Source organism: Mesocricetus auratus, unplaced genomic scaffold, assembly GCF_017639785.1.
Source record: "Mesocricetus auratus isolate SY011 unplaced genomic scaffold, BCM_Maur_2.0 Super-Scaffold_100014, whole genome shotgun sequence".
NCBI lineage: Eukaryota > Metazoa > Chordata > Mammalia > Rodentia > Cricetidae > Mesocricetus > Mesocricetus auratus.
In genome coordinates, this window is record NW_024429197.1 from 74,712,095 (window position 1) to 74,727,359 (window position 15,265).

Below are 15,265 nucleotides of genomic sequence, written 5' to 3' on the forward strand. Positions count from 1 at the left end.
GCTGCGGGGGGTCCCGGTTCGGGAGCGCGAAGGGCAGCGAACGCGCTGGCCCTGGGAAAGGAAGCGGAGAGGCCTTACCTTCCCAGGTCAAGCTCCGCCGCCCGTCCGCGCCTTCCTCTCGGAACTGGACGCCCTCGCCCGGCCTGCACTCTCCCGAGCCCCCGCCACCACAGCCCGGCTCGACGTGTCCCACGACCGCAGCAGAGGCCGCCGATTCCCGCCCTGGGCCCGCCCCCTCACCTGCCTGACCAATCCCTCCCTCGGAGCCCGGGAGCCCCGCCCCCTTGGAGGGCGGGCTTGGTAGCGTCATCGGGAGCTCGCCTTCTCCTTTGCCTTTGGCCCGCCTTCTCCCCCGCCGGGTCTCCGCGGCGCCCGCTGCCCGGAGACAGCTTTGCTGCCGGAAAGCAGCTCCCTCCCGCGGCAGTTTACGACGTCGGCTGTGACAGGCCCTGGGAACCTCCGCCTTGCTCTCTGCAGCCTAGCTAAAGCCGACGGGATGTTCGGGGCCGGAGACGAGGAGGACGCCGACTTCCTCTCGCCCAGCGGCGGGTGAGTGGTTGGGAGGCCGGCGGGTGGCCGCAGGGGTCGGCGTCTTCTTAGGCCTCTTCTCCGCTTCCGGGTCTAGAGCCCGGCAGCTCCCAGCGCAGCTCGCCCCGTGGGAGATCGCTCGGTTTGCACTCAGGACCTGGCGTCTCCTCTTTTGCTTTATGAATCACGGTGTCTGCAGTGAAGTGGAGATGATTGCTGAGGACACTGCCTGCCTCGGGGTTTCTTAAGGAGTTAGCTCCTGTAAACATATGAGCTCTAAATCCAAGAGACTTTCTCTTCCCCGGGAACCGGGCGGAGGGTCAGCTTCCTCCAGAGCCTGACCCTCCCTTTTCGGTGATTCTCTGCCTTCACAGCCCCAGGCAGAGTAGACTGCTTCATCTTCCTTATTCCCACGGGTCTTTGCACATGGAAGCTCCTAAAATCCGAGTCCTGACGGAACGGCTTATGTTGCTCCTCTCCGTCAACACGGGAACTCAGGAAGTGCCTGCGAAATCACGCTTTGTAAGGCCCAAGGCTTAACAGACTGCATCTGCTTTCTCCTACTGTCAGACATCGCAGATGCTCTCTGAGACAGAAGTCTTCAAAGGGAGGCAGGATTTCCCCCTCTTTTGAACATTAACTTAGTGTTTTCCCTCCCATTGTCTCAGTGGACAAGTCTTGTTACCTGCAGAGCTCCCATCTTTGCAGAGCTCTACACGTTTTGAGCATCAAGAACCTACTTGAGAAATGACAAACACACCAACATGCCCATCTTCTATCAGACGCCGAGAGGTAGCAATAGTGATTAATCTTCTAGTGTACTGGGAATTCAGTAAGGGCATGGCATTAGAATGACTGGCTTTCTTTGGGTCTTATTTTGTTTGCGTGCGTGCATGTGTACACACGTGCGTGCGCGTGTGTGAGTGTGCGCATGTGTGTGAGTGTGCGCATGCATGTGTATACACACGTGTGAGCGCGTGTGTGCATGCGTTGCCGTGCAAACACGTGTGCATATGTGTGAGTGCGCGCGTGTGCATGTGTACACACATGTGTACATGTATGTGAGAGTGTGCACGTGCACATGTATGTGTACACACGTGTGCATGCGTGTATGTGTGTGAGTGTGTGTGCGTGTGCACATGAGAGTGTGTGGTGTATGCAGGCTGTGAACATCTTTGTAGAAGGACAGAGGTTCAGTATCAGGTGACTTTCTCTGTAGCCTTCCACTTTAGTTTTTGAGGCATGTTCTCTCGAAGAATCTGAGTTTACCATTTTGACTAGACAAATGTTTCCATTCTTTCCTATTTCACTCCAAACATTTACAGCTCTTTCAGCCAAAACCTGTTTTGTGTGTGTCTTCATATGGGGCCTTTTGAATATCTTCAAGGTTTGTTTGTTTATTTGAGACAGGGTTTCACTATGAAGCCCTGGCTGACCTAGACTTCTTTATATAGACCAAGTTGGCCTCTATAAAGGGTCTACCTGTCTGCCTCCTGAATTCTGGGATTAAAGGCATGCGCCATTACATCCAGCTTTGAGGTGTATTTTAATTTCATAATCTTCACTATGTGAGAGTACTTGAGGGAAGTCTATAAAGGAATTTTAAGACTCTCAACTTTCATATATCAAGGGATCTGCTGCTGACTAAGCAGACAGTGACAGTCATGTGCTCTTTTCCTGATTCCCGACCCAAGATAAGTTCTTCCTGACTCCACTAGTATGCTTTCCTGAGCAGGCTTAACTAAGGATTTGAGATTCACTACGTTTATGACTGTGGGTCCTAGGCATAGCAACAGACAATTTGATGATAAAAGACTCAACAACAAAAAAAGCTATATAGATCAATTTCTGTCCCCAGTAGTAGCTAGGAAAACAGAATCAGACTTAAGATTAAGAACAGGAAAAGTGAGCTGGGGAGACACTGGCTTCTCTTCCAGAGGACCTGGGTTTGATTACCACATGGTGGCTCACAATCATCCACAACTCCAGTCCCTGGGAATCCAACACCATCGTCTGGCCTCCTTGGGCACCAGGCATGCACATGGTGCCTAGGACACACATGCAGACAAAACACACACACATAAAAACGAGGAAAAAGACTAGAGGAAGTTTTGTGAGCAGTCTCTGATTTGGCTGTTCCCTCACTGATTTTGTCAAGGAAACAGAATATCTGACAGTGAACACTGGCACTGCTTTCCAGTTCCTCTTTACACTGCAGTTTGCTTTTAAAATGCTTCCTGAAGTTTGGCTTGATTTTGTGACTTTCTTGATCCTATCAAGGATATTGAAGGCTGACCAGAGCAGGAGTACTAATGTCTAGGATGGTTGTTAAGTGACTGACAGTCTGCTTTACAAATTCCGGGTCCTCTTTTTTGTTTGTTTGCTTGCTTGTTTTTGAGACATAATCTTATTGTCTCTTGGTTGGTCTTGTACTCACAGTTTATGCCAGACTAGCCTCCAACTCAGAGATCTACCTGCTTCTGCCTCCCGAGTGCTGAGATTAACCAGACTGACCAAGCCTGGGCAAGTTCCCCAAACTTAAGGGTTAACCTAAAAGTGGTAATCAAAAGGCACGTCTTCTTCTGATGGGGGATGCCCTTCTGTATGCTGTGAATTATGATTCTTTTATTGGCTGATGAATAAAGCTGTTTTTGGCAAATAGACAGGCAGGAAATTCGAAGAGAGATAGGAAAAGGGAATAGGCAGAATCAGGGAGATGCCGTGTAGCTGCTGGGAAAGTTGGACAAGAGGGCATTCTCCAGTAAGATAAGGCCATGTGGAGATACACAGATTAGTAGTTGTGGGTTAATAATTAATAGAGAGCTAGCCAGTAAGACGCCTAAGCCAATGGCCAACAATTATAGATAGATATCAAGTCTCAGAGTGGTTATTTCATAGAGGCTGTGGGGACCTGATTGGGTAGAGAGAAACTGGTTCAGTGGGACTGAGACTAGATGGAGAAAATCTCAACATTCTGCTTCTTTCTGTCTTAGCTCTTTCCCCACCATTATGACTTTAAAATGAACAAATAGGCAAATGTCTGCTAAGTACATCATACTTAACTTCTGCTGATACAGAGAGGAATAAGGCATAGTACCTACCCCTTAAGCAGTAGAATAAAATCAATCCAGCAATAATAAACATAATCACAAAGCTTTGTAAAATTTTAGATGTATTTATTTACTGTTAATGTGTAAGAGTATGTATGTGTACATGGTGTCAGGTTCTCTGGAGCTGGGCTTACAGATTGTTGTGAACCACCATCTGGGTTCTGGGAACTGAACCCAAGTCTTCTGCAATACCAAAAAGTGCTCTTAACATCTGAGCCATCTTTCCAGTGCCCACAAGGCTTTATTTGAGATTGCCCTGTAAATTCTTAAATTCCTGGACTCAAATATTCCAGCAATGAGCTTCAGAGCAGTATCCTCATCTGACCTTCCTTTTATTGTCAATTATTTGTGTGTAAGCAATGATGCCTTATCTAGATTTAAGCTTTGGGTCAGCAAAATGGCTCAGTGGGTAAAGCCTTGATAGCCTAAGTTCAACCCCATAAACCACATAAAGATAGGAGAAGAGAACCAATTCCACAAAGTTGTCCTCGAGTCCTGCATGCAGACTGTGGCACATCCCCTCTTACACAGGCAAACACATATACATCATACAGATAGAGTGGTAATAAATAGTTTTTAAAAATTTAAAATACATAGAAGATTTGACTGGTTTTCACTATTGTTAAAGGTATTTTTCAACTCTTCCAGGATTTTACTCCTTTGAGGAACCTCAGCCAGATGTAGTGGCACATGCATTTAATCCCAGCACTCAGAGGAAGGTAGATTTCTATGAGTTCAAGTCCAGTCTGATCTGCATAGGGAGTTCCAGGGCAGCTAGGGCCTCATAGTCAAACACTGTCTTAAAAAAGAAAGAAAGGAGAGGGAGTCTTTAGGTCCCTCTGGCTAAAAGGAAAAAAAAAATCTCAGTTTCTCCTGTGGTTTTCTTTCTTTCTTTTTTCTTTCTTTTTTCTTTCTTTCTTTTTTTTAATGTATTGTTTTGGAGGCTGTCGGACCAGCCTGGCCTCGAACTCACAGAGGTCCGCCTGCCTCTGCCTCCCGAGTGCTGGGATTAAAGGCATGCGCCACCACCGCCCGGCCTCTCCTGTGTTCTTTTAGTGTTTGCTGATATCTTACTTAAGTCAGCATTACTCTCACTCAAGTATTACATTTGCATTTTCAACTAAACATTTTTGTCTTTAAACATTTGTTTGCAGGACACTTAAAGGAAGCATTCTAGATTTTTTTAAATTTATTTATTATGAATACAACACCCTGCCTCCATGTACACATCAGAAGAGGGCACTAGATCTCATTACAGATGGTTGTGAGCCACCATGTGGTTGCTGGGAATTGAACTCATGACCTCTGGAAGAGCAGTCAGTGCTCTTAACCTCTGAGCCATCTCTCCAGCCCATTTTTTTTTTTTGTTGTTTTGTTTTGGTTTTTTTTGGTTTTTACGAGACAGGGTTTCTCTGTATTGTTTTGGAGGCTATCGGTCCAGCCTGGCCTCGAACTCACAGAGATCTGCCTGCCTCTGCCTCCCGAGTGCTGGGATTAAAGGCGTGCGCCACCACCGCCCGGCTGCATTCTAGATTCTATAAGAAAAGGAAATAATAGTGCCAAACCACACTGAATGTATTTTGTGAAATACTGATATATTTTTATGCACACATATGAATTATACTTTTAAAAAGCCAGAATAATTGAGTTGTTGAGAAGCTTTAGAGTTTGTACGCCCAACTAAGAGCAACTTTGGAGAAGAGTTCAGGGCTAGACTGGATTGGAGAGTTACTTTCTCAGTTGATTTGTGTTGCTATAACAGAATATAACAAACTGTGTAAGTAATTAAAGAAATTTAGGACTTAGTTGGTGGAGTACAATGCCTTTGGGTAACTCATAATTTGTGATATCTAATCTCATTTGATCATAAACTTCTGGAAAAAGAATCCAGTTTTGCTCACCTGTGTTTAACATCTCTTAAGCCCTAAGAAAATATCTAACTTAGATTAGAGTAGCTTCCAGAGAAACCAGGCTCAGAAGGAATGCTTTGGGTAGAAAGAATAACATGTCTAAAGGCTGGAGTTTTAAAAGATCTCACTTTTGCCTGGGGATGTGGTTAAATCTTTGCCCATCCTGCATGAGGATCTTGAGTTTAATCTCCAGTATCTGTGCCCCTCCCCCCAAAAAACCCAAACTCTGGCCTTGTATAAGAAACTGAAGGGATTTGGAAATGGCTCACCAGTTAAGAGCACCTGTTGTTCTTCTAGAGGACCTGGGTTCAATTCCTAACTCACATGGCAGCTCACAACCCTCTTTAACACAAGTTGCATGGAATCCAATGCCCTCTTCTGGCATCTGTGGGCACTGCATGCATGTATGCACAGACATATAGTGCAGACAAAATCATGATTTCCAGGGCAGTCTGGGCTGCACAGTGAGAGACTGAGACCCTGTCTCAAAAAGAAAGAAAGAAGAAGGGAGAAAGGAAGGGAGGGAGGGAGGGAGGGAGGGAGGAGAAGACACATACATACATAAAAAGAAACTGAGAGTTCCTTATAGTAGCTATAACACACAGTTGGAAATAAGAAATGGCTAAGTATGAAGCTTTGGAAATAAGGAGGTGAAATCTTGAAGGGCCTGCTAAAACCGTCTTCATCTTATAGGGTTTGGATTAAAAAAGATTTTTTACATTTATTTGTTTACTTATTTATAGTGAGTGTTTGTGTACAATGAATGTATGCATGTTTGTATTGTACATGTGAGTGTGACTATGTGTAGATACATGGGCACAGCCACACATGTATGTCATGGCATGAGTATGGAGGTCAGGAGTAACTTGTAGGAATTGTTTCTCTCCTTTCACCACATGGTTTCTGCAGATGGAGCTCATGTCATCGGGATTGGTGACAAGCCCTTGACCTACTGAGCCATCTTAGTGGCCCCAGTTCCAAGTCTCTATCTTACTAATAGTGAAGAGTCATCAATAGTCATGTAGATGCAGTGTATAGAATGCTTAAAAAGTAGATAAGGCCGAAATCCCAGCTACACAGGAGGGTTGAAAGGTCAAGGCCTTTCCGTCATAAAGTAAATAACATAAAAGGGGTGGTGGTGATGGATATAGCTCATGGTAGAGCACTTGCCTGGCATGGTCAGTCCTGTGGTCAGTCCCCAGTCCTGAAGTATGTCTGGGGGAGATGTAGATAGGGGGTAAGAGTATTGCATTAATTAAAACTATACAAAGGTGATGGCAGCATGAACAGAGGACGTGGCAGTGAGGAAGGGAAATGGGAAACGCATTTGAAAAAGCTTTAGGAAGTATAATCAGATGGAGCTTGGATCAGCTGTTGATTTCAAATCACAAATACAGTCTTGACTTCAGAGAGCCTCAGATGCTACTTCTGTTACTGAATGGTGAGCTACACCATCAGAGTCATTTAAGATTACAGGCAGTGACATTTAAAGTGGTTACAGGTTTGGGATATGTTCTCAGTTTAATAAAAATTTTTAAAAAGTTTGGGATATGTAAGATGATATGTCATTTTCCACTAACAGTGCCAGGCTGGCTTCTCTTTTTGGACTGGATCAAGCAACTACAGGCCATGGAAATGAATTCTTCCAGTATACAGCCCCAAAGCAGCCTAAGAAAGGCCAGGAAATAGCAACAACAGGTAAGTTAAGAGGCATTAGTATTGCGTCTTGATGGGTTGGTTGGATGGCTGACTGTCTTTGGAAGTTAATATTGATTGTTGACCTGATAGGATCTAGACTCACTTACGGGACCAACTCTAGTCATACCTGTGAGGAGTTCCTATACTGGACTAACTGAAGGAGGAAACCCACTGTAAATGTGGGTATTGCCATCCCTTGGGCTGGGATACAGCTCCCTGGAAGGGGAAATGAGTAGAACAGCAGTATTCATTTCTCTCTGCGTCTTACTGTGGCACAAATGACCAGCCATCTTACACTCCTGCTTCATCCCTTCCCCACCGTCCTGAAGCTGTCCGTCAGTACACACACCAAGTCCTCCATCCTCCATCCGTCAGCTCAGGCTTGCCACCAGTGCTGATTGCCTTTTGAAGCTCTCAGGTCCTGGGTTATAGCAGCTAGATGGTGGGTGGCCTTTGTTGGGAACTGATGGGGACAAATTCTTCTGCCTCTTGTCTCCATAACTGCCCAAAGCATTCATTGTTACATCCTGGTCCATTCATCATGAAGGGCACAGGAGTCATTTGTTAACGGCTTCTGAGGAAAGGAGGGAGACTGAGAGGCTAATACCTTGCAAGTGTCTTCTGTTGTCTTAGGTGCTTTACATGGGTTGTCATACTTCATTCTCTAGATGATTTTGTAAAGTAGGTGACATGACCAGATTTTGCAGGCTCTGAGCAGTTTATTAATTTGATCAGTCAACCTTAGTGGCAGAGTTGAAATTTGAACTCTGAATTGACAGACTTCACAGCATTCTTTCCTCTACATTTTGATATCTTGAGGCAAGAGGCCAAAGAGAATAAGGGACTGGTGATATAAGAGCCCTGAGGAGTGATGACATTAAATTAAATACTTGAGGATCGAAGTGTGGGGAGCCTTCTACATGCCAGGCATGATGCTGACTAGTGTGAGGATCCATGGCAGGGTACTGAGAGAGTAGTTGAAGCAGATAGCTCATGTATGGGCGTGTAAGAGGAAGACACTAACACTCCTGTCCATTTCTTTGGACTCTGCCTGGCATGCTTCTGTGACCCTAGTGGTGTGTAATATTTTCCTTACAGACTAGATGTTTCTGCAGCTGATCTGAGTATCCTATAATTCAGTTTAATTCTGAAGTTACTACCTGTACATAAAGTCCAATCCCTCAGATTGAGGGTTTAGTTCTGTAAGACTGTCCTCACTAAGAAACCAATCATTAGTCAGGCCATCTGTACTTCTGACCGGCCAGGGGTCCCATGACACCCTCTCCTGGGTTCAGTTAATTGACAGGAATGGATCATAGAACTCAGGGTAATTCATTGTTGCTTTTTAAGAAGATTTTTGTTAGTTTATTGAGAAGATTTTATGAAGAAACACGTCCAGCCAGATGAAGAGGTTAATAGAGGCTAGCAGAGTAGGTTGAGAGACTGAGAGATGTATAGCTTTTGGCCTTCTCTGGGTGTCCCTGTTTCTCTCTCTGGGTATGCCACCCTCCTAGCACTGTCTGCTTTACAACTTGGAAGCTCTTCGAACTTTGTGGCCCAAGAGTTTTTATACAGCTTGCTCTAGCCCATCTTTCCTGAACATTGGTGAGTGGAACTGAAGGTTACAGTCCCTCATCCTGTAATTACTTTGCTTTCCTGGTGGCTGGTGCTATCTTGAGGAGCCCCACCCTGAGTCACCTTGGCAACAATGTCAAAATCAAAATTTTGCCTGGCGTTGGTGGCATATACCTTGAATCCCAGCACTCAGGAGGCAGAGGCAGGCTGATCTCTAAATTCGAGACCAGCGTGGTCTACAAGAGCTAGTTCCAGGACAGGTTCCAAAGCCACAGGGAAACCCTGCTTCGAAAAACTAAAAATAAATAAATAAATAAAATTAAAAAAATTTCAGCAAAGTTTCGAGACGTTTGTTAAAAAATTATTTTTATTTTATGTGCATTGTGTTTTGCTGTGTGTATCAGGTCTCGAAAAACTAAAAATAAATAAATAAAATTAAAAAAATTTCAGCAGAGTTTCGAGACCTTTGTTAAAAAATTATTATATTTTATGTGCATTGTGTTTTGCCATGTGTATCAGGTCTCTTGGAACTGGAATAACAGACAGCTGCCATATGAGTGCTGGGAATTGAACCTGGGTCCTCTAGAAGAAAAAAAAATTTTTTTTTCTCTTTTTGGTTTTTCAAGACAGGGTTTCTCTGTGTAGCTCTGTAGGCCAGACTGGCCTCGAACTCACAGAGATCCACCTGCCTCTGCCTCCTGAGTGCTGGAACTAAAGGCATGCGCCACCACTGCCCGGCTCCAAATATATTTCTTTCTTATTTTCTTTTTTTTTTGGTTTTATGAGACAGGGTTTCTCAGTATTGTTTTGGAGGCTGTCGGTCCAGCCTGGCCTTGAACTCAGAGATCTGCCTGCCTCTGCCTCCCGAGTGCTGGGGTTAAAGGCGTGCGCCACCACTGCCTGGCTCCAAATATATTTCTTTTTTTTTTTTTTTTTTGGTTATTCGAGACAGGGTTTCTCTGTATTGTTTTGGAGGCTGTTCTGGAACTCACTCTGTAGACCAGGCTAGCCTCGAACTCACAGAGATCCACCTGCCTTTGCCTCCCGAGTGCTGGGATTAAAGTTGTGCGCCACCAACGCCCGGCTCCAAATATATTTCTTAAAAGACACTGGTACTGCTCTTCTCACTAAGGAAACTACAAAGGACTTAGGAAGTGGGAACAAGAGCCTGTCAAGCTCAAGTGTTCCTGTGCATTCCCCTGGCTTCTCCCTAAGCTGTGTGCTTCTGGTTGAGGTGAAGGCCCTTGAGCATGTAGGCGTGAAGAAAGCAAACCGCCTCTGGCTTGTCTGATGCAATAGCGGTTTTCTTTCATTCAGAAATGGATTGATTGCCATGACCTATGCTTGGGGGTCAGGGGACAACTTGTAGGAGGAATCAATTCTCTCCTTTCACCATCAGGTTCCAAACTCAGGCCACCAGACTTGTTAGCAAGCATTTTAATGACTGACCTATCTCCCTAGCTCTGTTTTTTTTTTTCCATAAAGGTAGGGAAATTTATTTTTTCTTGTGAAAAATTATTTTTCACTTGAAGAAGCTAGAAGGCACACAGAAGTGAATACATACAGATTTTGCCTTTAAAGAGATAGTAGGTTAAAAGAAAGCCTATTTTATAAACTTTTTTATTACTTTAATTTTAAATAGCTTGCTTCACATGTCAATCGCAGTTCCCTCTCCCTCCCCTCCTCCCACACCCCCCACTATCCCCCCCCCTCACCCTATCCCTACTTCCTTCCACATAGGGGATATCAGAGTCTGTCATTTCACTCAGGGCAGGGTCCAGGCACTCCCCTAAGATTCCAGGCTGGGAGAGCATCCTTCTTTGTGTTATGGATACATGAAGTCCATTTTTATGCCAGGGATAAACACGGATCTACTTTCCAGGGCCCCATAGGTTCCCCAGGCCTCCTCACTGATTCTCACACTCAGGGGGTCTGGATCAGTCCCATGCTGGCCTCCCAACTGTCGGTCTGGGGTCCAAGAGCTCCCTCTTGTTCAGATCAGCTGTCTCTGCTGGTTTAGCCAGCCCATTCTTTGCCAATTTGCTCATCGCTCCTCTCTGTCTCTGGGTTCCATGAGTTCAGTTCAGTGTTTAACTGTGGTGTTTGCCTCTGCTTCTGTCAGTTACTGGATGAAGGTTCTAGGATGGCATATAGGGTAGACGTCAAGTTCATTATCAGGAAGGGGCATTTAAGGTGGTCTCTCCACTATTGCTTAACTTGCCAGTTGGTGTCATCCCTTTAGATCACTAGAGGTTTCACTGGTGCCAGATCTCTCTTCTAACCTATGACTCCCTCTATTATGGTATTTCTCATCCTGTTCTCCCTCTATTCTACCCTCACTCAACCTTCCTGTTCCCCCATGACCTACTCTCTCTTCCTCTTCTCCCCCTCTCTTCTTCCCAGCTCCCACCCCCCCAACCTCTACCTCTCACCATGTTCCCAATCTGTTCAGGAGATCTTGCTTCATTCCTCTTCTCTGGGGTACCATACATATCTCTCTTAGATTCTTTCCTGTTTCCCAGACTCTCTGTCAGTGGAAGTGCAGACTGGCACTATCCTGATCCATGTCTAAAATCCATATATGAGTGAGTACATACCATGTTTGTCTTTTTGTGACTGGGTTACCTCACTCAGGATAGTTTCTTCTAGTGCCATCCATTTACCTGTGAATTTCAAGATTCCATTGTTTTTTTCTGCTGAGTAGTACTCCCTTATATACATGTACCACATTTTCTCTATCCACTCTTCAGTTGAGGGGCATCTAGGTTACTTCCAGGTTCTGGCTATTACAAATAATGCTGCTATGAACATAGTGGAAGAGGCGTCCTTGTTGTATGAATTTGCTTGTTTTGGATATATGCCTAAGAGTGGAATTGCTGGGTCTTGTGGTAGATTGATTCCCACTTTCCTGAGGAATATCCATACTGATTTTCAAAGTGGGTGTACGAGTTGGCACTCCCACCAGCAGTGGAGGAGTGTTCCCCTCTCTCCACATCCTCTCCAGCATAAATTGTCTTAGGTGTTTTTGATTTTAGCCATTCTGACAGGAGTAAGATGGTATCTCAGAGTTGTTTTGATTTGCATTTCCCTGATGGCTAAGGATGTTGAGCACTTTCTCAAGTGCCTCTCAGCCATTTTAGACTCCCCTATTGAGAATTCTCTATTTAGTTCTGTACTCCACTTTTTAATTGGATCCTTTGGTGTTTGGAGACTTGCTTCTTGAGTTCTTTGTAAATTTTGGAGATCAACCCTCTGTCAGATGTGGGGTTAGTGAATATCTTTTCCAATTCTGTGGACTGCCTTTTTGTCTTGTTGACTGTGTCCTTTGACTTACAGAAGCTTCTTAGTTTCAGGAGGTCCCATTTGTTAATTGTTGATCTCAGTGTCTGTGCCACTGGTGTTATGTTCAGGAAGCTGTCTCCTGTACCAATTCAATGAAGAGTATCTCCCACTTCCTCTTCTAAGAGTTTCAGTGTGGTTGGATTTATGTTGAGATCTTTGATCCATTTGGACTTAAGTTTGTGCAAAGCGATAGACATGGATCTATCTGCAGTCTTCTACATGCCAATATCCAGTTATGCCAGCACCATTTGTTGACGATGCTTTCTTTTTTCCATTGTATAATTTTCGCTTCTTTGTCAAAAATCAAGTGTTCATAGGTGTATGGGTTAAAATCAGGGTTTTCAATTTGTTTCCTTTGGTCTACCTGTATATTTTTGTGCCAATACCAAGCTGTTTTCAGGACTATAGTTCTGTAATAGAGCTTGAAGTCAGGTATGGTGATGCCTCCTGAAGTTCCTTTATTGTACAGGGTTGTTTTGGCTATCGTTTGGCAGTGAGTTTCCTGCTTCTATTGTGTGGAATACTTTGAGGAGTATTGGAATTAGCTCTTCTTTGAATTTCTGGTAGAATTCTACACTGAAGCCATCTGAGCCTGGGCTTTATTTGGCTGGGAGACTTTTGATGACTGCTTCTTTTTCATTAAGGGTTATAGGTCTCTTTAGATTGTTTATCTGTTTTTGATTGAGTTTTTGGCAAGTGATATCTATCCAGGAAGTTGTCCATTTCCTTTAAATTTTCGAATTTTGTGGAGTACAGATTTTCAAAGTATGCCCCGATGATGCTCTGGATTTCCTCAGTGTCCGTTGTTATGTCCCCCTTTTCATTTTTGATTTTGTTAATTAGCATGCTCTCTCTCTGTCTTTTGGTTAGTTTGGACAAAGGTTTGTCTATTTTGTTGATTTTTCTCAAAGAACCAACTCTTTGTTTCATTGATTCTTTGCAATGTTTTCCTGGTTTCTACTTGATTGATTTCAGCCCTCAATTTGATTATTTCCTGGTGTCTGCTCCTCCTGGGTGAGTTTGCTTCTTTTTGTTCCAGAGCATTCAGCTATGCTATTAATTCTCTAGTGTGACTGTTCTCCAGTTTCTTCACGTGGGCACTTAGTGCTATGAACCTTACTCTCAGCACTGCTTTCAGAGTGTCCCATAAGTTTGTGTATGTTGTGTCTTCATTCTCATTGAATTCCAGGAAGTCTTTAATTTCTTTCTTTATTTCTTCCTTTACCCAGGGATGGTGCAATTGTGCATTGTTCAGTTTCCATGAGTTTGTAGGGTTTCTGTGATTTGTGTTGTTGAATTCTAATTTTAATGCATGGTGGTCTGATAAGATACAGGGGGTTATTCCATTTTTTTTGTATCTGTGGAGGTTTGCTATGTTTCCTATTATGTTGTCAATTTTAGAGAAGGTTCCATGTGTCGCCGAGAAGAAGGTATATCCCTTTGTGTTTGAGTGGAATGTTCTATAGATGTTTGTTAAACCTAGGTGGGTCATAACTTCTATTAGTTCTTTTGTTTATTTGTTAAGTTTCTGTCTGGAGGTCCTGTCCAGTGATGAGAGCAGAGTGTTGAAGTCTCCTACTACTAGTGTGTGAGATTTTATGTGCGATTTGAGCTTTAGTAATGTTTCTTTCACGAATGTGGGTGCCTTTGTATTTGGGGCATAGATGTTCAAAATTGAGACTTCATCATGATGGACTTTTCCTTTGATGAATATGAAATGTCCTTCTTCATCTCTTTTGGTTGATTTTAATTTGAAGTCTAATTTGTTAGGATTGCTACACCCGCTTGTTTCTTGGTCCGTTTGATTGGAAAATCTTTTCCCAACCCTTTACTCTGAGGTAACGACTGTCTTTGATGTTGAGATGTGTTTCTTGTATGCAGCAGAAGGATGGGTTCTGTCTTCGTATCCATTTCTGCTAGTCTGTGTCTTTTTATAGGCAAGTTGAGGCCGTTGACATTGAGGGATATTAATGACCATTGATTGATGATTCTTGTTTGTGCTTGATTTATTGGTAGTGTAGTAGTAGTGTGTAGGTTCTCCTCCCTTTTTCTTTCGGTGTTTGGTAAAGTGGGATTATCTATTGCCTATGTCTTTGTGAGTGTAGTTATCGTCGTTGGGTCTAGGTTTCCCTTTCAGCACTTTCTGTAGAGCTGGATTCATGGATACGTATTGTTTAAATCTGGCTTTGTCATGGAATATTTTGTTTTCTCCATCCATGGTAATTGAAAGCTTTGCTGGATATAGTAGTCTGGGCTGGCATCCTTGTTCCCTTAGCGTTTGTAGGACATCTGTCCAGGATCTTCTGGCTTTTATAGTTTCCATTGAGAAGTCAGGTGTAATTCAGATAGGTCTGCCTTTATATGTTACTTGGCCTTTTTCTTTAGCTGCTCTTAATATTTTCTCCTTATTCTGTAGGCTTGATGTTTTGATTATTATGTGGTGAGGTGACTTCTTTTTCTGGTCCAGCCTATTTGGTGTTCTGAAAGATTCTTGTATTTTCATAGGCATATCATTCTTTAGGCTCGGGAAGTTTTCTTCTATGATTTTGTTGAATATGTTTTCTGTACCTTTGAGCTGTATTTCTTTGCCTTCTTCTATACATATTATGCTCAGGTTTGGCTTCTTCACGGTGTCCCATATTTCCTGGATATTTTGTGTTAGGGATTTTTTCGTTTTGAGATTTTCTTTGGTTGACAACTGTATATCCTCTAATGAGTCTTCAACACCTGAGATTCTCTCTTCTATCTCTTGTATTCTGTTTGTAATAATTGCATCTGTAGTTTACTCAGCTTTTCAAATATTTCCAGCATCCCCTCATTTTGTGTTGTCTTTATTGTTTCTATTTCAGCTTTCATTCCTTTAACTGTTTGAGTTGTTTCCTTCATTCGTTTGGTTGTTTTTCTTGGTACTCTTTAGATTCTTTGAGAGATTTCTTTATTTCTTGAAGTTTTTGGTTCGCCTTTTCCTCCATTTCATGTATTTTTTTGTTTTTTCTTCTATTTCTTTAAGGGATTTCCTCGTTTCTTCTTTGAGTTTCTCTATCGTCTTCATAAAATAATTTTTAAGGTCTGTCTCTTCTGCTTCATGTATGTAGTGCTTTT

General features: G+C 43.3%; 2 protein-coding genes across 6 annotated transcripts in view; one reads left to right on the forward strand and one right to left on the reverse strand.

Moving 5' to 3' along the window:
• The window catches only part of Slc31a1 (solute carrier family 31 member 1), a 33,751-nt gene extending 33,537 nt beyond the window's left edge, over positions 1–214 (reverse strand). For 2 of the 3 annotated variants that reach the window (XM_040757397.1, XM_040757395.1), the window contains exon 1: positions 79–214. The gene's annotated coding sequence lies outside the window, so the exon portion shown is untranslated. The remainder of the gene's footprint in view (positions 1–78) is intronic. The other variant, XM_040757396.1, reaches the window with a different exon arrangement.
• Positions 215–360: 146 nt separating this feature from the next.
• Positions 361–15,265, forward strand: part of Fkbp15 (FKBP prolyl isomerase family member 15) — a 73,269-nt gene continuing 58,364 nt past the window's right edge. Inside the window, exons 1-2 of one of the 3 annotated variants that reach the window (XM_040757405.1) lie at positions 361–549; positions 7,131–7,246. In XM_040757405.1, the coding sequence (XP_040613339.1) occupies positions 497–549; positions 7,131–7,246 (169 nt within the window). In that variant the 5' untranslated portion in view covers positions 361–496. Of the gene's footprint in view, positions 550–7,130; positions 7,247–15,265 lie in introns of those variants that run through there. The other 2 variants (XM_040757403.1, XM_040757404.1) reach the window with 2 other exon arrangements.